Source organism: Sapajus apella, unplaced genomic scaffold (assembly GCF_009761245.1).
Source record: "Sapajus apella isolate SASKATOON/1434 unplaced genomic scaffold, GSC_monkey_1.0 scaffold40, whole genome shotgun sequence".
Taxonomy (NCBI): Eukaryota; Metazoa; Chordata; class Mammalia; order Primates; family Cebidae; genus Sapajus; species Sapajus apella.
This window is the reverse complement of record NW_022436980.1, coordinates 8,305,349-8,328,986: the sequence shown is the minus strand read 5'-3', so window position 1 is coordinate 8,328,986 and position 23,638 is coordinate 8,305,349. Positions and strand designations below refer to the sequence as shown.

Genomic DNA, 23,638 nt, shown 5'->3' with positions numbered 1-23,638 from the left:
AGAGTATTTCACCCCCACACTGAGATTGGTACATTCTAATTGAAAGCCTAAAACAACCAGAAAAAAAACAAAAACTAGGCAAAAATTTTCCATTAATTTACTATTCTTGCTCACTTTTCAGAAAGAAAAAAAGGAACTCACAACAAAAAACTTACTCTAAAAGAGTTATAAAAGAAAAATTTGAGGGCAGTTCTAGAAGTTTACCTTTGGGGGAAAAAAAAAAAAAAATCAGTCCCTACTGCAATAGCTAATGTGTCACAATGTTTTACTCCAAAGTTTCTGTACTGTTGCCAATGTACTAAAAAGAGTATACAGCCAGGAAAGTAAGACGTGCCTTATTATCACTAATAACCAGCTACGGCTATCTGAAAAGCTTGGGAAAGAGGTTTTGCCCGTTAGAAGGGTTCAAGGTTACTAAATGAGATAAGGTTGCCAATTTTACCTCGTTCCTCTGATATCGAAACGAGTTGGGATCCTACTCACAACTTCACCACTATAGCGGACTTTCTATGAAACTTAATGGAAAAGTGACATATGTCAAACACTGAATTCATTTTTTAAAAAGATAAGCAAAATCCTAGTTTAAAAAGTCAAAACGACTTCCAATGTTTGGATTTCACGTTCTTCAATCTACTCAGCCGCCGACCACCTACCTTCTAACCCGACGTATCCAACCGCGCAGAGTTATGACGGGGAAAGGCAGGAACACGCACAGAGCGTCGCTCCAAGTTTACCCCTGAGGAGTCAGAAAGCCCTAAGGAATAGCCGGGTAAGACTACGAGTGGGGGCTGCACCTTTCCTTGTGTCCCGAGCCCTACCGCCTCCCTACACCTTGCCCCGCCGCAGAAGACGGGACTTCTGCGGCGCCCGGTCCCTGCAGAGTTGAGCATGTGCCTGACAGCCCCAGGCAAGCCCGGCCTGGCTTACCTTGAGGACCGGGGTCAGGTACTCAGCCACTTCCAGTGCCTTTCCCTTCACCGTGTTAATCACATTCTGCATCCTGGGGCCGGAGTAGCTGCCGGCCCCGCGACGGGATGGAAAGGGGAGCTGGGTCAGGTGCCGGGGAGTCAGAAAATGTCCCCGCTGCCGCCGACTCGCATCAGCACCCTGCCGGCGGCACCCGAGGGGACGGGACGCGACGCGACGGGACGGGCGGGACGAGGGGGCGGGGCGGCAGGCACCGCGCGCGAGGACAGGGCGCGCGCTCCTTGCGCCCCAGGCAGCCGGCGACGTACCGGGCCCAGCTGTCACCAGGCCGCGAGGGAGAGCAGCGGGACCGAGGGGAGACCTGAAGGGAGAAGCGGCCGCACGCGCACCCCTCGCCCTCTGGGGAGCTGTCTTTCCCCCCTTTACTTCACTCGCGCCCCTTCCGGCTTCCCCTTCTCTCACTCTCTTGCCGTAGCAGCGCCGCCACTGGGGCCTCACGTGACACTGGTCTCTCCCTGCACGTGACAGGAGAAAGACCGCACTTGGGCGGGATAAGTTGCTTCTCCCCTCCTTCCGGAAGCGTAACACTGAACGCGCCTGCGCAATGGGTGTCGGGTCCACCTTTTCCCAGTCGGGACGTAATCATGCTTTTCGTTCCTCAATTGGCGGCTTAGGAGCAGAGGCTTTTTCGCCTTTACGTACTGTAACTTCTCCGCGTATGGAGACTAAATGCTACTGCTGCTACTACGGAGCCAGACAGTTACTGTCTCAGCTTTAGGATGTGCGTTCTGCCACTAGAAGCTCTTCTGAGGGAGGTAACCGCGCCCCGCGGGCAAGCAATTGCGCGTGCGTATCAGGGGAGGGCGCGCCAAACAAGAGCCCTACTGCGCATGTGTGACCAGAGTAGGCATCCCTGACCGTGAAGGGAAACCTGGCTTCCTCCTGTCAGGGAGGCGTCTCATTGGCCTCCTTTACGCCTGCGCCCAGTTGGGCTGTCAGTATTGGCATTTCTCCCCACTCCTCAGGCTCTTTGCGCTATTCGTACGGTACGGTGGGAGGCTTTGGACAAGTTACTTAGCCTGGGGTTTAGTGTCTTCAACCTATCAAGATGGCCTTAGACACATTGATTCCTACGATCTCCTCCATTTCAAACTGTAGTTCAGCAAAACTTTACGTCAGTATTTCAGGTATTTCCATTTTGGTTGTTACTGTAATGAAGTCCTTTCCAATAAGCTCTTTTTCCTCCGAGGGAAAAGAGGAGGAAAATGCAATTTTGAAAGTCTCATCTTTACAGCAAAATTATTTACTGCAAGAATAAAAGCTAGGCCGGGCGCGGTGGCTCGCGCCTGTAATCCCAGAACTTTGGGAGGCAGAGGCAGGCGGATCATGAGGCCAGAAGTTCGAGACCAGCCTGGCCAACATAGTGAAACCCTGTCTCTACTAAAAATACAAAAATTAGCCGGGTGTGGTGGTGGGCGCTTGTATTGCCAGCTACTCGGGAGACGGAGGCAGGTGAATCGCTTGAGCCTGGGAGGCAGAGGTTGCAGTGAGCCAAGACAACGCCGCTGCACTCCAGCCTGGGCGACAGAGCGAAACTCCATCTCAAAATAAACAAATAAATAAAGGCTAAAGAATTGCTTTGTTGAAGAATTCTTTTCTGCTGTTGCAAAGTGTCATTTGCTCACCTGCTACCTTTGTCAGCACGCCTAATCTGGTTCTACCTTTTCTGTCTCTAGAGTACTCCCTCTTATCAGATTTTGACTTTCATTTCCTTTTCTCGTAGTTTCTTCTGCACGCCTAAACTTTCTTGGTGCCGATATAGTCATAGCCAAACGTTTTTTAAAAAATTCATTTTCTGTCCTCACAATCAATGGTATTTGCATTTAGAGTCTGCCGGCAAGGTTATTCATGAAAGTGTTTTTCTCTTTAAGGCAATTAAAAAACAGTGGAATGGAACGACAGTGCTGTAGTCATCCCATGTTATGCTCCTTGCCAACAATGTATACATTCCTGCTAGGTGCTGTATTCATTGCTTTAAGCTCAAGTCGCATCTTACTGGTGAAATATTCTGCCAGTGAAGGTAAGTTAAGACTTGGTATATGTATGGAGCACTTCCATCTAATCACATTCTCTGTCTCATCTTTGGTTTTCTTATATATGACATGAGATAAGAATGCCTTTTGCTTCATGTGAGTGATAAAGCATGTTTAAAATTTGATTCTTTAACCTTCCTTTCCTCAACAAGAAAAATATTTGATGCTGGATGAAATATGAGTCAGCCCTTTAGGAAAGAACCAGTCGTAACATTTGACTATTGCTTCAATCAACAGATGTTTCTGGACCTATAGCAAAATGTGTAATTGCACCTTATTTTGAAGTAAAAGGATGTATTTGTTTGGTCACTTGGCATTTGTGAAGTACTTACTATTGTAATTATTGTATTAATGATACAGTGTCAACATTGTATTGCGCAATGATATTGAATCAACATTATAAATTATAAGCTTTGATAAGTATGTATTTAAGAAATCTGCTTTTTTATCTAAGGATTTAAGCAAACACTAATTGAATACTTCTTACTAGTTATTGAGGATACATACAACCATGACATGACCTTTACTGGTCCACTTGGAGTGTCAGATGTGTACCTAACTCTCTGTTGCAGTTAGCATTTATCTGCCAGGCACTAGGCTAAGTAGTAGCAGCAGGGTTCAAAGTGCATAAAACACAGACCTTGTCCTGAAGACTTGGTTAATTAGGAGAGACATAAATGTAAACCAATCATGAAAATCCGTTATAATAACTGCAATAATTGATACATGCTCAAGATGCAGAGATTTTCTAGAGGATAAAGTTATATATTCTGTCTGGTATGGGATGATGTGGAGTTCAGAGGAATCAGAGAACACTCTGATTAGGAGACAGTTGATCCAATAGAAGTTAAGGTGAACAAGGGTATTCAAAACAGAGGCAGCAGCCTGTAAAAGGGAACAGAGGCATAAAAAAGCAAGATGTGTTGTGAGAACATGTAATTTAAAATTACCAAGCAAAAAGTTTAAGGACTTGTGGTCTAGCATGGTGGGAGATAATCTGAGCACTTTGGGAGACCGAGGCGAGTGGATCACTTGAGGTCAGGAATTTGAGACCAGCCTAACCAACATGGTGAAACCCCATCTCTACTAAAAATACAAAAAATTAGCCAGGTGTGTTGGTGTGCACCTGTAATCCCAGCTACTCTGGAGACTGGGGCAGGAAAATCACTTGAACCTGGGAGGTGGAGGTTGCAATGAGCTGAGATCATGCCATTGCACTCCAGCCTGGGCAACAGAGCAAAACTTTGTCTCAAAAAAATAAGGGGGAAAAAAAAAGGTTTAAGGATTCAGAAGAGAGGGAAGGAGTGTTTGGCTGGAGAGAGGGTGATACGTGTCAGACTGTTAAGGGCTTCATATTTCATGGTAAGGAGCTGGAACCTTAGTCTCTAGGCCAGTCTGAGGGATGAGGGATATTCGAATAATTACAACTAGGAGAGTAAAATGAAGGACTCATGGTAGCTGGGTGGCAGTGGAAAAGACAGGAAACTTGATAGCCGATTAAGCGGTTATTGCAAATTCAAGCCATAGGTGATGAAGACTCACTTAGTGTTTTGGAGGTAGTAAGCCAAGTAAGATAGATTAAGGAATATTCAGAACATAGAAGAGACGAAATTTGGAGACTGTATTGAATATGAATGTTTTATAGCTCCAAGCTTTCTGGTTTGAATGCCAAGTGGATTGATGCTGTTCTCAGCTGAGACTATTAGGAGGAAGAGCAGGTTGGGCAGAGTTTGAAAAGATTGTAGTTTTAGTTATGTACCTTCCATGAGGTCAGGAGCTGTGTCCTTACTGCAGTTTTCTGCAGTATCTGGCATATCATGCACATGAAGGACATGCCAATTATATGAATAAATAGGAGGTTTTTATTCAGATATTTATAGTGGGCAATAAGTTAAATGTTATGGAATATAGATTTAGGGACATTTATGTTAAATTGATATTTAAAACTTAAGGAACAGAGAGAGTTCTCATGCAGAATGAGAAAATAAAGAGTCATGGCCAAACTCTGAGGAATGCCAACATATAAGGTGGCATGCGGACACTCAGAAGAGCGTTAAGGAGAAATCCTAAGCTAGATGGGAGAACTAAATGCACATGTCTCATAGAAAGGAAGGAAAGAGCTTGAAGACTGAGAAAGAATTCCAACATCATGATAAGGTAAAGATTCTAAAGCTACCTAATTCTAAAGATGCCCTTTAGAATTAAGAATGAGATGTTTGGTAATCTCAGAGAGGAGGTAGTTTTCAGAAATCAGATTACTTGGAGATAAGACCTGAATGGAAAGTAAGTAAAGGGCAGATAATGAATGTTGATACTGTTTCAGGGAGAGAAGATATGGCAACTAGAGGGAGTCATATTTTATAATTTGTTTTTCTGATGGGAGAGTTTTGAGTATGTTTTTAGGCCAAGGGCAGTAAACCAATTAGTAGAGAGGAAGATAAAAGATATGCTGAAGCCAAAAGAGATGGAGTCAAGTATCTTGGAGGAGAAGGGAAGGTTCGTTTTTTAGTTTTGTTTTGGGGCAGAGTCTTGCTCTGTGGCCCAGGCTGGAGTGCACAGGCACAGTCTTGGTTCACTGCAACCTCCACCTCCCGAGTTCAAGTAATTCTCCTGCCTCAGCCTCTCAAGTAGCTGAGATTATAGCTGTGTGCTAACATGCTCAGCTGTTTTTGGTAATTTTAGTAGAGACTGGGTTTCACCATGTTGGCCAGGCTGGTCTCAAACTCCTGACCTCAAGCGATCTGCCGGCCTCAGCTTCCCAAAGTGCTGGGATCATAGGTATGAGCCACTGTGCCTGGCCAGAAGGGAAGGTTTTAAAGGGGAGATTAGATGAATAGCAGGGTCTTAGCCTCTTTCCTCTGGGGCTGAAGGGAAACCAGTGAGGATGAATGCCATATAGAAAAAGTACGTTAGTGTGGGCAGGAGATGTGTGGAGGGAAGTCACATACCATGTCGTGATATGATCTGGGATCGGCCATGAAAGGACTACAAGAAAACGCCTGAAAAGCAAGAACAAGCTAAAGAAAGTGACAAGGGTTTGAAAGCTATAATCCAAAGTCTCTCCTTCTTATGTGCACATGTTGGCTTATGTGTATCATGACAGAGATCATGAGAAGTGTCATTGGAGGATAACAGAGTGTGAGTTAAGTCTAGCATTGAACTGAGAAAAGGGAGGAGATGTTTTAACTGTACTTTGAATGATGGGGAAAGTTGAACAGGCAGATACTTAAATTCAGGTGAACCTTTATTAAGAGCCAGGTATATGAAGGTTATTAATATGGTCCATTTCCTATAAGGATCTTCCATTCCATTTTACTCCACACACTTCCAGTGTGTCAAGTAGTGCCATATAGGTTGAGAGGTAGTGCTATAAGAACAGAGATGAATAAAGAATTCATTCTGATTAGTTTGAGAAGGTAAAGGGAAACCGCAGAATTGAGGAAGAAAGTATTCTGGGTAGACAGTGTCCATTTGGCTTTTTTCCCCCTATACTTGACCAGTTTGGGTTTAATGTGACTGAGAGATACAAGCAAATGTTTTCAAAAGTGGAGAATATGCTTTCCTGAAAATAGTACCCAATTAAGTTTATGTTTATCCTTGGCAAAATTGTAAAACAAGTTGTTTGTAAGCGTTTAGAAGAGACAGGTAACAGTTAAGATGAAGTCATACCAACCAAACCTCACTTCCTAATCCTATTGATTTGCAAGCTAGGATGTAGCTTCCCAACTCCTGAGTGGGTTTGGGTGTATCCAGGTATTTCCTCTTAGCCCTAAAGGTAGCAGAGCCCTAGGCCAGTTGTACTCTTGCCTCAGATAGTTTCCTTCTTTACCCCAGTGTACCATTTATCTTATCCCACAGTGCCAAACAAATATTAATGTGTTCTGTGTGTACCGTGATACAAAGCAGATTGGAAAACCCTTATGGGGAATGTCACAGAGTGTACGTCAATTTTATCAAGGCAAACAAGTCATGAGAAGAATTATGTGCTAAATAGTAATTCAGCAGGTCAGTTCATAACTGTTTGATGAGTCAGTGTTGATTGATGATCATTTAGCAGGCAGCCTCTAATGCCACGCCACAGTGCTTTCTTTGCCCTTAGTCTTAGCCTCCTCAACATATTTACATATTTATGTAAACATGTTTATTAGCAACTTGGATGAAGACGTGAGAGGCATTTTTAGCAAGTTCAAGGATACTAAAAAGCCGAATGGAATAGGAATAGCTCATACATTAGGTGAATGAATTGATTAAAAAATCCAAAGGAGCAAAGCCAACTGGAAGAAATTTAATATAACCAGTATTAAATCTACCTTCTAAGTTTTAAAACAATTCTAAGTTATACTGTATATACAAACATATATAGAATAAAATGTATAGTTAAAAAACGTTTCTGTTACATTTCAGAAAACAAGTATGATTATCTTCCAACTACTGTGAATGTGTGCTCGGAACTGGTGAAGCTGGTTTTCTGTGTGCTTGTGTCCTTCTGTATTATAAAGAAAGGTAAGTCTTGAAATGGTACTATATACTTGTTAAAAATCACAGGACCAAAAAATGTTAGAACTGGAAGGAACATTTTATATCATTGAGTTTAGTCCATTAAATTTTATATGAGGAAGCTAAGATACAAACATGAGTGTGTTTTAGAGGTAGAGAAACAAGCTCAAAGAGAAAGTATTATGCAGAGCTGCGTAGGAAGAGGAAGCGCTAGGACACCAACCGGTTTCCTAATACCCTTCCTATTGCGCTATCTTGTTACTTGTTCTGTGATGGTTTCACGCAATAAGTTAGTTTTTATGCAGATTCAAGATTTTCTAAATCATGTGCTGTCTGACTTGAGATGTATCATATTTCAAAATAGTTCCCATTCCCTACAGGGAAGGTAGCATAGTGCACTGGCATCAAAGAGATTTTTCTGGAGCAGATTATTTTAACTTCTCTGAGCTCCAGTTTTCTGAGCTTTCACATAGGGATACTAATTTCTTTCTCAAATGTAAAGTATATAGCCTTTCATGGAATGCATATGCTCTTTAATATACATTAATTCTTCAACTTAGTTCCCCAGTTATTGGGCCTCAGCTCCCTCTGCCTCTTTTATCTACCTTCCCACATGAGGTAAACATAAACCTTAGAGCATTAAAGTGTTTGCCCGCAAGATGTCTTTTCATACTCCAGGGTTTCAATCTTTGCAGTTTCTAGTTAGTGAATACATTTCTTGATCTCATAAAGCTCATGCATTATTTGTAGCATGAGCTCATGCATTATTTGCAGCATGACAAAAGCCTTAAACTGCCTTTGTCTTTTGTTTTACATTCTGTCTGCTACAGTGCCTTTCTAAGTTTTTAGAAACCTAAAGATGGAATAGTAACTGACTAAGATTACTAAAAGTGAACTTTCTCTAGTTCCATATAAATAAATTTCTATTTAGTATCCCCCTTTCTTGATCTGCCCTAGCCGGGCAGATCAAACATTCCAGTGTGAAGGCTTGATTTTTCTTTTTTTAACTTAATTCTAACTTGTTGATCTCCCTCTTGGCCTTATGCTCTTACAGCAGTAAGAGAAACCACATATGTATCCTGAGTTGCCTTAAGTAATACTTCTGTTATCTGAAATTAATGGGAATTAGGATAATTAGTAGTCCTAAGGTTGTCGCTAATTGTCAGTGATGAAACAGTGGTGGGTTGAAGAGAGACAGTAATGAAATTCCTTATTGTCTTTCATTTCTTAAGGCTAGTATTCACTTATGGAGGCACATTTTTAAAGCTGCCTATAACGAATTGTATCAAAGTGCAGTGTAATTTCTCTAAAAATGTGGGCATTCTCATCAAGGTCATTTATTTACACTGTATTTTTTTTCTAAGATCATCAAAGTAGAAATTTCAAATATGCTTCCTGGAAGGAATTCTCTAATTTCATGAAGTGGTCCATTCCTGCCTTTCTTTATTTCCTGGATAACTTGATTGTCTTCTATGTCCTGTCCTATCTTCAGCCAGTAAGTAAATATGACAAAGAAAATATCATTGAAAAGATATGGAGAAATAAATCCCAGAATGAATTTTTTTTTAATCATTTTTGTTGGCATTGTTAATTTCTCCTCGCCCTCACTGGCCTTCCTGAGATTTTCCCAGAATTATCCGAGTACTTTATCAATAGGCATGCCAGATTCTCTAAATGGTCAAAATTACTGTATCAAATTGGGCTACTATGGGGGAGTTGATCCCTAGACCAAGGAATCTGAAGCCACCTCTTTTTATGTAAAATAGTATGCCTATTTTCTGAGACATCCTATGGCCACTAACCTCTAATATTAATCTCAGCATCCAGGACTTCCATCCAAGAAAACTTCCCTCATTAACTCAGAAAGTTACACACTCAATGAACCTTTCTTATACCTGTTTTAATGTAGTTTATATGAATTTTATCTGTATGGTTTTCTTTTCTGCTAGTCCTGTCATTTAACCAACAAGTTCTTCAAGGGTAAGGCTTGTGTCTTCCCAACTAGAAATGCCATTTATAACTGATGATGCTGCAAATACTTCTCATCTTTCTTGGCATCCTTAGTGTCAATTTAGAAAGCCATTAGTAATCTGAACTGGACTTGCTTTTCTGCTTTCACCTATTACTCAGTTTGGGTCATAATAGGTCACATGTATTTTTCTCCTTAATATTTTATAAAATGAAGATTTATTTTTACCAAAATGTGTTTTAAATTTCTTTAAAAAGTAAGTTCAGGCATTTGATTACAAATAGAATTTTTATTGCTACCAGTCTTCTCTGTGAAGTTGCTTAAATATAACCAAATCAGTTTTAGGGTGGGATGAAAAGGAGGGCTCAATATAGAACTGTATTAATATGTTCTCACACTGCTAATAAAGACATACCTGATACTGGGTACCTTATAAAGGAAAGACGTTTAATGGACTCTCAGTTCCACATGGCTGGGGAGGCCTTACAGTCATGGCAGAAGGCAAATGAGGAGCAAATTCACGTCTTATGTGGCTGCAGGCATGAACGCTTGTGCTGGTGAGCTCCCATTTATAAAACCATCAGATCTCATGAAACTTATTCACTACCATGAGAACAGTGTGGGGGAAACCGCCACCATGATTCAATTATCTTCACCTGGCCTGGCCCTTAGCATGTGGGGATTATTAAAATTCAAGGTGAGATTTGGGTGGGACACAGCCAAAGGCAGGGAACTGGGCCCGTTGATCACCTGAAGTTTTTTTCTCAGCTCTGTAATGCATGTTGCTAATAAGTCGCCAGTCCATCTAGACATCTTTCCTCTCCTAAATTCTTACTTTTTAGAGAATTGCCATCCCCAACAACATAATTATTCAAATTCGATAAGTAAATATTTATTGTATTTTATCATATCCAACACATTAGCTCTGAATTTGTATATCTTTTCTGTGTCCCCCAGTACCAGAGCAAAATGGCAACTTCCTTATTATTCTTCCAGCTTATTGCTTTGCTCTTCCTTCCTGATTGTGTACAACCATTTATCTTACAGAATAAAACTCATGCATATTCTGTGTATTGTTGTGCCTATGTTTATTTAAGGAATTAAATAGAGATGCATGGAAGGTTTGGGGCAGAAAGCTCTGATGTTTTATTTATTTTATCCTCTTGCGTAGAAAGAGTTTTCAGAATTTTCAGAATTCATTAAGCCAGTCAGGTTGCATGGTTAGGTACTTTTGCACTGCCCTTAATGTGATTCATTAAGGCCACTGTTTCCACACTTAACTTTCCTCTTTTCCTCTTACTCATCTCCTAACTAGGGGTTCAGAGGCATTTGTCTAAAGAGAAGCACACTGAGAAAACCTTAAAATGGTGGTTCCCGTAAATATTCAATAGAAAAATAACAATGTTATGTTCTTGGAGTTGTTGCCATTTTTTATTGAGTTTGCTCTTATCTTTAATTTAGCTGAATATTAGCCATGTTTGCTTTAATTAGTGGGTATATATGACTGTTAATATCTTTTGGGGATTTAATCACCTTAAAGTGATAACAAGCAGAAAGGTAGAATGAACTACATCCTAAGATTTGTGTTAAAAAATTACTACTATTGTCAGATCTATTTATCAGGAGCAATGATGGAATTTCATGCTTTCTGAGCATAATACATACATGTTCAGATTAATACTCTCATGAGTGAGAGTATTCATAAAAACAAACAGTTATAAAAACAAACAGTTTTTAAAAACAGTTATAAAAACAAACAGTTATAAAAACCAACAGTAACAAAATCTGGCTGATACATTTCTAAGTGTTTAGAACAACTTGAGTCAATGCACAGTACTGTCAAGTATGAGTTTGGTATTGAGTTACTGGAGTGCAGCCAGGAAAATTGATACAATTCCTAGAATGGTAAAGATGCTTAAAAATAATCTGTATTTCAATTTTCTTACTATGTTAATGGGCCAAACAGTACCTACCTTCTATGTGACCATAGAAACAGCATTAAAAATCTTTAAGGCACTTTGAGAACTTTGAAAAGTAGGCTTCATAAGCATAATAACTGTCATTTCTACACCTAAACCTTTAGAATATATAAGTAATTTCAGATCTGTACATAAAGATTATTTACACAGGCAATGCTTATGTAATAATTTGATCATATTTGATATTATTAACAATAATTTGGTCATATTTGCATAAATTTGACAAGCATCAAAAATGGAATTTAATCCTCAAGTGAAGTGGCTCCCCTAATAACCCCCTCTGTGTTTTGACCAAAAAGCTTTTTTAGTTAGGTGAACTGCCAAGCTAGGAAATTTCTGAGGTCAGTACTTTGAAATTGTAACTCTATCTTCTCTTTCTTTCTAGGCCATGGCTGTTATCTTCTCAAATTTTAGCATTATAACAACAGCTCTTCTATTCAGGATAGTGCTGAAGTAAGTAACTTGCTGTGAAAACATATATCATACTTTAACACAGACCAGTTTCAGATGATATACCCAGAACACTGAACCCTCAGAATCCCAAGGCCAGCATTTTGTTCCTAGTTGGCTTTGTGTATTGGGCACGTTTAAGCCATGTAGAAGGTAGCTCTAGTTGTAGTCCATGTACATCTTCTGCTATAAGATGAATGAAATATCTTGAGCATCTCAAAAATAAGGTAATTGACTGTGTTTTAATTAGTATTTTTATATTTAGTGCCAGATTTTGAACAAAGAATTAATGAGCTTTTTATGCAAAATCTTTCTTCACTAATAGGGAACCAAATGGTTTCTAAGATTGTTAATATATTTGTAATTTGGAGTTTGGAGATGATAGATAATGGCAAATTTTTTATTAAACTACTTGAGATGAGGATATGATTTAAGCACTAACTAGCAGAGGATTTGTGTGAAGAATCTAGTCAAAATTATAGTGAAGAATGATAAATTTTTAAGCTTTTAAAAATGTTATCGCCTATTTTTACTATCTCCAAGAGGACCATTGAATAATATAAACATTTTTAAGTAAACAAGATCTGCTTGAGTGCAGATAAGTAAAATGGCTCGAAGATTATTTCCATATTCCAAGATGATTGAAGGATCACTAATAAGGGAGTACAGGTCTCAAAAACATGTTTTTTTTAAAGTGCTTGTCATTTACTTTAAATGAGTACTGATGGTATTATACTGAAGTTGTATAGTATAAAAGTATTACGTCAAAATTACGTCCATTTAAAACTGAATTTACTGAAGATGAGACTAAAAGTATGTATTGTGTGATCTGAAGTTGGCCAGTAGCTCTAGTTCTACCCCATGGTAAGTATTTCTTTTTAATATTTAAGCATTTAACTATTTGTATTAAGAAAGTTAATTCTAAGTTTAACTAAATCTAAATCTATTTATGCTATAAATTTTAAATATTTGCTTTTAATACTAATTGTAATAATATTGATTACATTTTTCTAATTTTAGTAATAACACTGGTATGAATTAAAGTTCAAAAAAGTCTACATACTTTATGTCTTGTTTTCAGAGGGATAATATTGATTCTTATTTGCTTTGTTGATATCTCTCTGTTTTGAATCCTTGGAAAATAATGTACTAATAAATCTAATATTGTATTTTATGAGAATGCCTTTTAAGTATTTTATTACTTTTTTTTTTTTTTTTTTTTTTTGGAAAATAATTTTTTTTTTTTCACCAGGCTAGAGTACAGTGGCACCATCTCGGCTCACTGCAACCTCCTTCTCTTGGGTTCAAGCAATTTTCGTGCCTCAGCCTCCCAAGTAGCTGGGACTACAGGGGCACAACACCACACCCAGCTAATTTTTGTATTTTTAGTAGAGACAGAGTTTCACTATTTGGCCAGGCTGGTCTCAAACTCCTGACCTCAGGTGATCTGCCCACCTCGGCCTCCCAAAGTGCTGGGATTATAGGTGTGAGCCACTGCACCTGACCTTATTACATTTTTTAACTCTTTTTTCTAATTGTAAAAAATTTAAAAAATTTACCATCTTAACAGTTTTTAAACATACAGTTCAGTAGTGTTAAATACAGCCACATTGTTGTGAAGTAGATATTGAACTTTTTCACCTTGCAGATTTTAAACTCTTAAGTCCATTAAACATCTCTCCTAACCTCACCTCACCCAAGCCCCTGATAACCATCATTCCACTCTCTGTTTCTATGAATTTGACTATTTTAAATTCCTCATATGAATAGAATCATACAATATTCGTCTTTTTGTGACTGGCTTATTTCACTTAGCATATTGTCTTCAAGGTTCATCCATGTTGTAGCATGTGACAGGATTTCCTTTCTTTAAAGCTGAAAAATAACTCATTGATATATTATTATTTTACATTTTGTTTATTTTGCATTTTGAAGTCAACTTTGTTCTATTTTGATCTTTTTGAAGTTGGTGGTGTGCATTGGCTTTCCCTATTTAATTTACTCTTTGTGAATAATTTGATGGTCCTTTTCCCCTTTGCCATGAAATTTTGACCTAGGAGTAGCAGCTTAATAGTTCTATAACATGTTCTTTGTTTGCCACTTTTCATTAAATCTGTTGTCTTATACTTGGTTGGAGCAGAACTATCAAATTGCTTTCCCATACAAGTAAAGAATACAAGGCTACAAAATAAAATAAAATAATAAAGAGTTTAAAAAAGAAAAAATAAAAATAAATAATTTTTAAATGTTTTAAACAAATATAAGGCTATACAAAAGCAGGAAATAGTAAGTCTGGTAACTATTGCAAGGATTGCTTGGAGGAATTTGAAAGTGGGAAAAAGAAAAATATTGTCATCTAAATGTCCTTTTGTCTTTTCTAAAGAAACCTTCTATGAATGTGCAGATTTGTTCTTTGAAGTATAAGCCACTGGTTTATGGTAGAAACTGGTAGCAGGCATTATACCTTGTAGCCTGCCTTACTGGTTTGCTTGTAACTTAAGCAAAGTTGTATAATCTTGTTTGCTTTGGTTTTGGGAAATAATACTAACCTAAACATTGAGATTTGGAGGCAAAAGATAACTAAGACCAGAACTTATTTTTACCTAAAGAATGTGTATATGTTTCTCGGATTTCCTCAAAGAAAAGGTATGGAAAAATAATTTTTAAAAATTATTTAAAAATACATTTTGAAACATGATAGATGTCTACGAAGTAAGGGTAAAGTTTAGTTACTGTCTGAAACAGCAGAAGAACAAAGAAAAGTGCTACTCAGTGGTAGTATAAGAATTTCTCCAGAATCATTCACTTGATAAATTTTCTCTATGATTTCTCATTATAAATCTGCCCCTTGTCACTCTCTCTGTGCTACTAAGAAATATGTTTTTTACAGTTTCTTGAGAAAACAATATTATGTGAGTCTTTCCATTTAATTGTTTTTATACTCTGCCTTAGTCTACTACCACCAAATATAGTAGAAGTGCTCTTATCTGACACAATTTGAACCTATTGGTTAGTTGCTAGGAAAACTCATAGTGGTGAATCATATACATGAGTATATATATAAAATATCTAAACAATTTTAAAATATGTGAATGTACATGTATTCATCATTCTGATGCTGAACTAAAGCCCACCCTTTGCGTATATGTAACTGATTTAAATTCCTTAGCTCACCTATATGTTATTAGAAAGCAGCTTTTTATCTTCTGAATGATTTGTGAGTCTTCCTAATGTGTTCAGCTTAGTTTCCATAAAAACAGCTTCTTGTCTTTTACTCATAGTTTATCACTTATGTAATCATTATATAGTGACAGCAGTGAAATCAGCTGGCAAAAACACATTTAAGAACCAGATTCTGTGAGCAAACAATTCACTTGGGAGCAGAGGCCCTCGGGAAGAGTAGCCTTCTAGCCACAGGCATTCAGCTCTGAGCATCCATTACTATGTTTTACTGGGGCAGTGGAGAGATGAGTGAAGTAAGCTTCCACTGTGTTGTATCAGTTAAAGTGAAGAACACATTTGGTTATGTAGACTCTATCGCCATTTCAGATTGTCAGCAGAGTTTACAGGGTAATTTATTCAGCTTTATTTTGTTTCTTAAAAATCTACTGTTTTTAATTTTTAGCTTAATCCTTAATAAATTTTACCTCCCCTAGAACACTACCTTGAACGAGTAATTGTTTACAGAAGGTATTATTTAGCTTAAGGATTTCTTTCAATTCTTTTTTCTTAATATCAATATTAGTGAAAAATTTATAGCTGCTAGAAAACTTCTAAAGGATTTGTACATTATGTCATTGCCTCACTTGTATGTGATTTGCAGTAATTAATTATAGAATTTTTTTTTTAATGGGCACCCATTTTTCATCTCTGTTGTCATTCTATTTGCTTTCTACTACTTAATGTATACCAGCTGCACCTTCAGAAATTTAAGTGATTAGTTCACGGTCGTTCATCTGATGGCATAGGGCTGTGCTAACCCCATCACCACGTTCTAGATGTGGTTATTTGAAAATTATATATGTATGAGAAAACATGTAACAGTGTGCACAGGTATGCTGCTACCTAGTCTGGTTTGTCCATTTAGCAGTTTCAGAGTATGAAGCTTTATAGAAGCATTGGTGAAATCAGACACAACTTCCTATATGTGCATCCTGGAAACTTAGAATTACACTTAGGAGGTGTGATGATGCAGAAGGAAGACATACAAAACCATGGATCAGATTCCTTCCTTAGTCTTTAAGTACATGACCTTGGGGAAATCAGATAACCTGTTAGAACTGTTTCCTCCCTTAGAGCAGGAATGCCAAAGTGCATGGTAGGTGCCTAGTAAATGCTCAATGATGTAAAAATTCTTGTAACTTCTGGTTCTCACCTATTGCTTTACACTTTTGCATTTGTTTATGTTCCTCTTTTTTCTTGGTGTTCCCCTTCTTCACCTAACTAACTGATCTTCAAATATCAAGATTTTGTTCCCCCAAGAGGCCTTCTGACAACTCCAATGAGAGTGAGATATTCCTCTTTTCTTTGTACATTCTTGTTGCTTTTGCATAGAGACTCTTCCCTCTGCCTGTTTCATCTTTTAGCTCAAGTGTGATTTCCTCTTAGAAGCAATACCTATTTACAGATTCTAGTTTTCCTCAGTATACTCCACTTGTTCCATTAATCACTTTTCACACATACTGAAATCATTTAGCTTTATAGTTTTCTCACTATTAAAGCATAAATTCCTTGAACATAGAATTACATCTTGAACATCTTTTATCTCCCCAGATTGCCTGGCACATAGTAGCTGCTTATTAAACATCTGTTGAACTGAATGAATTGGCAAAATGGAATAATACAGACGCCCTCTATATCTCACAAGTTTGTTGCTAAGGAAAATAAATAAAGGATTGTTAGGACTTTGTAAATTGAAATACTACCCAAAACATCATTTTTCTTTGCTATGTCAACTAGCAGTTTGCTGTTTAATGCTCTATGATTAGGCCATGGATCTAGAGCTAGCCTTCTCCTTTAAATCTTTTTTGGGTTAGGGACACCTTTAAAGATTTGAAAAAGCTTTGAAGGATCTCAGGCATAGGGGGAAATTCATCTATATACAAGATTTCTGAAGCTCATCTACATTCTTTCTGGTTCTGGGAAACCAGGTTGAGAATCTCTACTATAACTTTATAGTAAGATAAAAATTATTGTGCCAGAGGTCCAAGATAGTAGAGATTTATCTTTTACTATAAAGTTATAGTAGAGATTCTCAACCTGGGTAACCAGGGGTTGTGCCAGAGGTCCAAGATAAGCTCTAGAGGTAGAAATGAGGCCATGTTAAAATTCAACAGCCCTTTATGCTAAAAACTCTCAATAAACTAGACATTGATAGAATGTATCTCAAAATAATAAAAGCTATTTACGACAAACTCACAGCCAATATCATACTGAATGGGCAAAAACTGGAAGCATTGCCTTTGAAATCTGGCACTAGACAAAGATGCCCTCTCTCACCACTCCTATTCAATATAGTATTGGAAGTTCTAGCCAGAGCAGTCAGGCAAGAAAAAGAAATAAAGGGTATTCAATTAGGAAAGGAGGAAGTCAAATTGTCTCTATTTGTAGACAACATGATTGTATAATTAGAAGACCCCATCGTCTCAGCCCAAAATCTCCTGAAACTGATAAGCAACTTCAGCAAAGTCTGAGGATACAAAATCAATGTGCAAAAATCACAAGCATTTCTATGCACCAGTAACAGATTTAAAGAGAGCCAAATCAAGAACGAATTGCCATTCACAATTGCTGCAAAGAGAATAAAATACCTAGGAATACTACTAACAAAGAATGTATAGGACCTCTTCAAGGAGAACCGCAAACCACTGCTCAATGAAATAAGAGAGGACACAAACAGATGTAGAAACATTCCATGCTCATGGTTAGGAAGAATCAATATCGTGAAAATGGCCATACTGCCCAAAGTAATTTATAGATTCAATGCTATCCCCATCAAGCTACCAATGACCTTCTTCACAGAACTGGAAAAAAACACCTTAAACTTCATATGGAACCAAAAGAGAGCCCGTATAGCCAAGTCAATTGTAAGCAAAAAGAACAAAGCTGGAGGCATCACACTACCTGACTTCAAACTATACTACAAGGCTATAGCAATCAAAACAGCATGATACTTGTACCAAAACAGAGATATAGACCAATGGAACAGAACAGAGGCCTTGGAGGCAATGCCACACATCTACAACCATCTGATCTTTCACAAACCCCACAAAAACAAGCAATGGGGAAAGGATTCCCTGTTCAATAAATGGTGTTGGGAAAACTGGCTAGCCATGTGCAGAAAGTAGAAATGGGACCCCTTCCTGACACCTTACACTAAAATTAACTCCAGATGGATTAAAGACTTAAACATAAGACCTAACACCATAAAAGCCCTAGAAGAAAACCTAGGCAAAACCATTTAGGACATAGGCATAGGCAAGGACTTCATGACTAAAACACCAAAAGCATTGGCAACAAAAGCCGAAATAGACAAATGGGACCTAATCAAACTCCGCAGCTTCTGCACAGCAAAAGAAACAATCGTTAGAGTGAATCAGCAACCAACAGAATGGGGAAAAACTTTTGCGATCTACCCATCTGACAAAGGGCTAATATCCACAATCTACAAAGAACTAAAACAGATTTACAAGAATAAAACAAACAAGCCCATTCAAAAGTGGGCAAAGTGAACAAACACTTTACAAAAGAAGACATATATGAAGCCAACAAACATGAAAAAATGTTCATCATCACTGGTCATTAGAGAAATGCAAATCAAAACATTGAGATACCATCTCACGCCAGTTAGAATAGCGATCATTATAAAATCTGGAAACAACAGATGCTGGAGAGGATGTGGAGAAATAGAAACACTCTTACACTGTTGGTGGGAGCATAAATTAGTTCAACCATTGTGGAAGACAGTATGGTGATTCCTCAAGGACCTAGAAATAGAAATTCCATTTGACCCAGCAATCCCATTACTGAGTATATATCCAAAGGATTATGAATCGTTCTATTATAAGGACACATGCACACGAATGTTCATTGCGGCACTGTTTACAATAGCAAAGACCTGGAACCAACCCAAATGCCCATCAATGATAGACTGGACAGGGAAAATGTGGCACATATACACCATGGAATACTATGCAGCTATAAAAAACGATGATTTTGTGTCCTTTGTAGGGACATGGATGAACCTGGGAACCATCATTGTCAGCAAACTGACACAAGAACAGAAAATCAAACACTGCCTGTTCTCACTCATAGGCGTGTGTTGAAAAATGAGAACACATGGACACAGGGAGGGGAGCATCACACACTGGGGTCTGTGGTGGGGAACTAGGGGAGGGACAGTGGGGGGTGGGGAGTTGGGGAGGGATAACGTGAGGAGAAATGTCAGATATAGGTGATGGGGAGGAAGGCAGCAAACCACATTGCCAAGTATGTACCTATGCAATAATCTTGCATGTTCTTCACATGTACCCCAAAACCTAAAACGCAATAAAATAAATATTTAAAAACAAACAAAAAAACCTGTAGGTTAAAAGGAAACCTACAAAGAAGGGAAATGACTTGAGTAGCCTTAAGGGGCACATGTTATAAAAAATGAACTTGAATTATAGGAAATGCTAGCAAAAATGGTACAGTTTATTCAACCAAGTACTCAAGTGTCTCAGTTTTCAGTAGAAACTATTGATATGGGGGGAAAACAGTAGTAAAATTTTGTTTTTCATCCTTGAACAGGAGGCATCTAAACTGGATCCAGTGGGCTTCCCTCCTGATTCTATTTTTGTCTATCGTGTCCTTGACTGCCGGGACTAAAACTTTACAGCACAACTTGGCAGGACATGGATTTCATCACGATGCCTTCTTCAGCCCATCCAATTCCTGCCTTCTTTTCAGGAGTGAGTGTCCCAGGAAAGACAATTGTACAACAAAGGAGTGGACTTTTACTGAAGCTAAATGGAACACCACAGCCAGGGTTTTCAGTCACCTCCGTCTTGGCTTGGGCCATGTTCTTATTGTAGTCCAGTGTTTTATTTCTTCAATGGCTAATATCTATAATGAAAAGATATTGAAGGAAGGGAACCAGCTCACTGAAAGCATCTTCATACAGAACAGCAAACTCTATTTCTTTGGCATTCTATTTAATGGGCTGACTCTGGGCCTTCAAAGGAGTAACCGTGATCAGATTAAGAACTGCGGATTTTTTTATGGCCACAATGCATTTTCAGTAGCCCTTATTTTTGTAACTGCATTCCAGGGCCTTTCAGTGGCTTTCATTCTGAAGTTCCTGGATAACATGTTTCATGTCTTGATGGCCCAGGTTACCACTGTCATCATCACAACAGTGTCTGTCCTGGTCTTTGACTTCAGGCCCTCCTTGGAATTTTTCTTGGAAGCGCCATCAGTCCTTCTCTCTATATTTATTTATAATGCCAGCAAACTTCAAGGTCCAGAATACACACCTAGGCAAGAAAGGATCCGAGATCTAAGTGGCAATCTTTGGGAGCGTTCCAGTGGGGTAAGTTTGTGAGGGTCCTCCTTTTTGCTTGTTCTCCCCAAATTTAAAGCATAGTTAATTCAAGGGGAAAAAAAAATCAGTGCTAATTTGTCAAAGAATGTATTGGATCTCTGACTTTTAAAACTGAATCAACAGACATTCATTGGACTTCTGATGTTTGCAAGGGCTCATGATAAATGCTGCCAGGGATAGAGAAAAAGTATAAGTCAGTCTCAAGGACCTTATGTGTTATATCATAGAATACTACATAATTATACACCTGGAAGATACCTCATAAGTTGTCTTGTCCTGTCTCCATAGTTTTACAAGTGAAGAAACAGGCAAAATGGTTTACCGATAATAAATGAAAGAACTGGTACTACACTGATGTCTGCTCCTAGTCTCTTGCTCTTTATATTCCACCATAGTTAGGGAAATAAGCTCATTTGTGAGAGAAGATGGTCTTTTATAATAGTAAGTCTTGTTGAATAGAAAGCCTGACTTCTAAGTCTTCCCTGTAGTTGTTCACAAGCCAGTGTGCCCGAAAGTCAGGGTTTGTTTATTTCACTAGAAAGGTAGTTTTCAAAAGGATCCTTGCAAGGCAAGTAGGAGGAAAATATTTTCTAGAAAAATGCTTATGCAGTTATTCTGAATATCTCCGAGTTGTTTGCAATTGTTTTGGAAGGCTCTGTCAATCATATTATTAGCAAATTAATGATCTTTTGAAGATTGAATTAAGAAGTTAAACATGTTTAAGTAAATAGACATCTAGCTTTACAGTTTTCATGAACACACAAAATATGAAATATTTTATACAATGAACATTTCACTCTGAGAAAATCAATCTACTGTTTATTGACATTCATGGCAGAGCTTCCCTGGGTGTAATGCCTCTGTCGTGATACAACAAATTCTCAAGATGAAAAATTTAGGATCTTGAGTTTCAGATAACCTTCTTTAGCCAGAGTATACATCCAGAAGTCCTGTATTCTTTTTCGGCAGCTGATAATGCTGTTTGCTCTAATTTTTAAGTAAAAGAAAATCTATATAGGTAACAAAGCCTGTGAAAGCCTATTTCTCTTTCTGCAAGACCAGCAGGTGGTGCTCCTCACTTTGCTCATGTTAGCTTTGAAATTTTGCATACTGAGTGCACTTCACTTTTTTATCCTCTCATACCTCTATAGTTAACTTTCCAACAACTTGAATATTTATTTAATTTGACCAGGTTATATCTCTAGCTTAATGATATAATGAATACAAGTCATTGTTAGTAAGGTTTCCCTTTAGTATTCATTAAAAATGCTACATTTCCAGTTTTGTTGTAATTACTGACTTCATGTTTCCTTTTAGGATGGAGAAGAACTAGAAAGACTTACCAAACCCAAGAGTGATGAGTCAGATGAAGATGCTTTCTAATTGGTACCCACATAGTTGGCAGCTCTCTCAAATCTTATTTTCACATTTTCAGTGTTTGTAATACTTATCTTTTTACCTTGATAAGCCAGAAATGTTTCTAAATCATAATATTCTTTGCATATATCTAGCCACTCCCTAAATGGTTCCATCGAAGGCTTAGAGTAAAAGGCTAAGAAATTTTAAGGAACTGATATAGGGGTAACAATATGAAGAACACTTGATAAATCAACAAGCTATATTTGCAGATTATTTTCCTTGGCCTCCAAGCTTCCAAAAAACTTGTAATAATCACATTAGCTATACCCTATAAATATACAAATAGAGATCAATTTGCTAGATACTCACAATTATGTAGTTCTAGTCTACATGCCAAAGTCTTCCTTTTTTTAACATAATAAATATCTAGGTTGTCCTTTGAATTTTGAGGCCCTAGAGATAGTCATTTTGCAAGTAAAGAGCAATGGAACTCTTTCTAAAAATGTTGGTTGAAGGACCTAAATACCTGGTCATACCATAGATTTGGGATAATGTAGTCTGTGCTAAATATTTTGCTGAAGAAGCAGTTTCTCAGACACAAAATCTGAGAATTTTAATTTTTAGAAATTCATGGGAAATTTGATTTTTGTAATAATTTTTTGATGTTTTAAATGTGGGTTCCCTAGTCACCATAGTTACCACTTGTTTTTTAAATCACTTAAGCCGTGATGGGGCCTTTTCCTCCACAGTTTGAGTATGACAAAATCTTGACGTCATTGCTCCTGAATGATTACATTTTGGAGAATAAGAGGGCATTTTATTAGTTATTAATTCAAGCTGTGAGTATTGTATATCTTTCCAAGAGTTGAGACACTGGCTTCAGAATTACACGAGATTGTCAGTAAAGCAGATGCCTAGTAGCTTTAAAAGGGATCCTTTCAAAAGGATCACTTTCCAAACATGTTGACTTTTGCTGACATATGAATATTACTACTATAAAAATAGACCAGTAATAAATAAGTCATTTTACAGTACTACTTCACACTTATAAGTACATGGTATTTTTCATGGTGTTTTGCATGCAGCCAGTTAACTCTCGTAGATAGAGAAGTCAGGTGATAGATGATTTTAAAAATGAGAAAACGTAAGTGACTTTCCCAGGGTCTTGCAGCTGGGTGATGATAAAAGAATGGGCATTAACTGGCAGGCCTGTATATTTACAGACTACCATACTGTACATATGAGCTTTGTGGTATCATTTTCAGACAACTTATACATTTCTTCTCTCCTTTCTCCTAATTTTCATGCAGATGAATATAAGGTTATACTGTCTTGTAATTCATTTGTGATATCCACAATAATATGACTGGCAAGAATTGGTGGAAATTTGTAATTAAAATAATTATTAAACCTATGTCTTCTGTTGTCACTCTGTCATATAGGGTGGGATGTGGAGTACTTTTAATCTTAAAAAATGGAGTGAGACAAAAACCCACACAACTTTTAAACTTTCTCTTTAAGTAGATCTTGACTTCTAAGAATAACAGGCATTTTCATCAGTTATATGAAACAAGAAGATTATATCTATATGGCTATTCATTTTAAAGGTAAGGGAAATAAGGTACAGCAGGACCTTTTAGGAAATATGGCATATAAAGCGTTTTTATCTTATAAAGCATAAAAGTTACAAAAAATTTCTTACAAAGGTATCACATACAGAATACATTAAATAGCAGATTTCAGTAGTGCATGGAGATTGATTTTCTTATTTACAATTTTG

At 37.8% G+C, this 23,638-nt stretch overlaps 2 protein-coding genes across 8 annotated transcripts in view; one reads left to right on the top strand and one right to left on the bottom strand.

Moving 5' to 3' along the window:
• Positions 1 to 1,217, bottom strand: part of ATG3 (autophagy related 3) — a 28,007-nt gene extending 26,790 nt beyond the window's left edge. The window contains 1 exon segment of the mRNA XM_032299094.1: positions 928 to 1,217. Coding sequence (XP_032154985.1) covers positions 928 to 999 — 72 coding nt within the window. The 5' untranslated portion in view covers positions 1,000 to 1,217.
• SLC35A5 (solute carrier family 35 member A5) lies at positions 456 to 23,272 on the top strand. 7 transcript variants are annotated; one of them, XM_032299086.1, is made up of 7 exons: positions 456 to 769; positions 2,860 to 3,007; positions 7,425 to 7,523; positions 8,882 to 9,012; positions 11,851 to 11,918; positions 19,707 to 20,487; positions 21,817 to 23,272. In XM_032299086.1, exons 2-7 carry the CDS (start codon positions 2,878 to 2,880, stop codon positions 21,880 to 21,882), a joined length of 1,275 nt encoding a protein of 424 aa, XP_032154977.1. In that variant the 5' UTR covers positions 456 to 769; positions 2,860 to 2,877; the 3' UTR covers positions 21,883 to 23,272. The 7 variants fall into 7 exon arrangements, with proteins under 7 accessions (XP_032154977.1, XP_032154976.1, XP_032154980.1 ...); XM_032299085.1 differs by lacking the exon at positions 456 to 769 and adding an exon at positions 1,514 to 1,742 and having other exon boundaries at positions 2,859 to 3,007; XM_032299084.1 differs by lacking the exon at positions 456 to 769 and adding an exon at positions 1,641 to 1,773 and having other exon boundaries at positions 2,859 to 3,007.
• Positions 23,273 to 23,638: the final 366 nt, after the last annotated feature.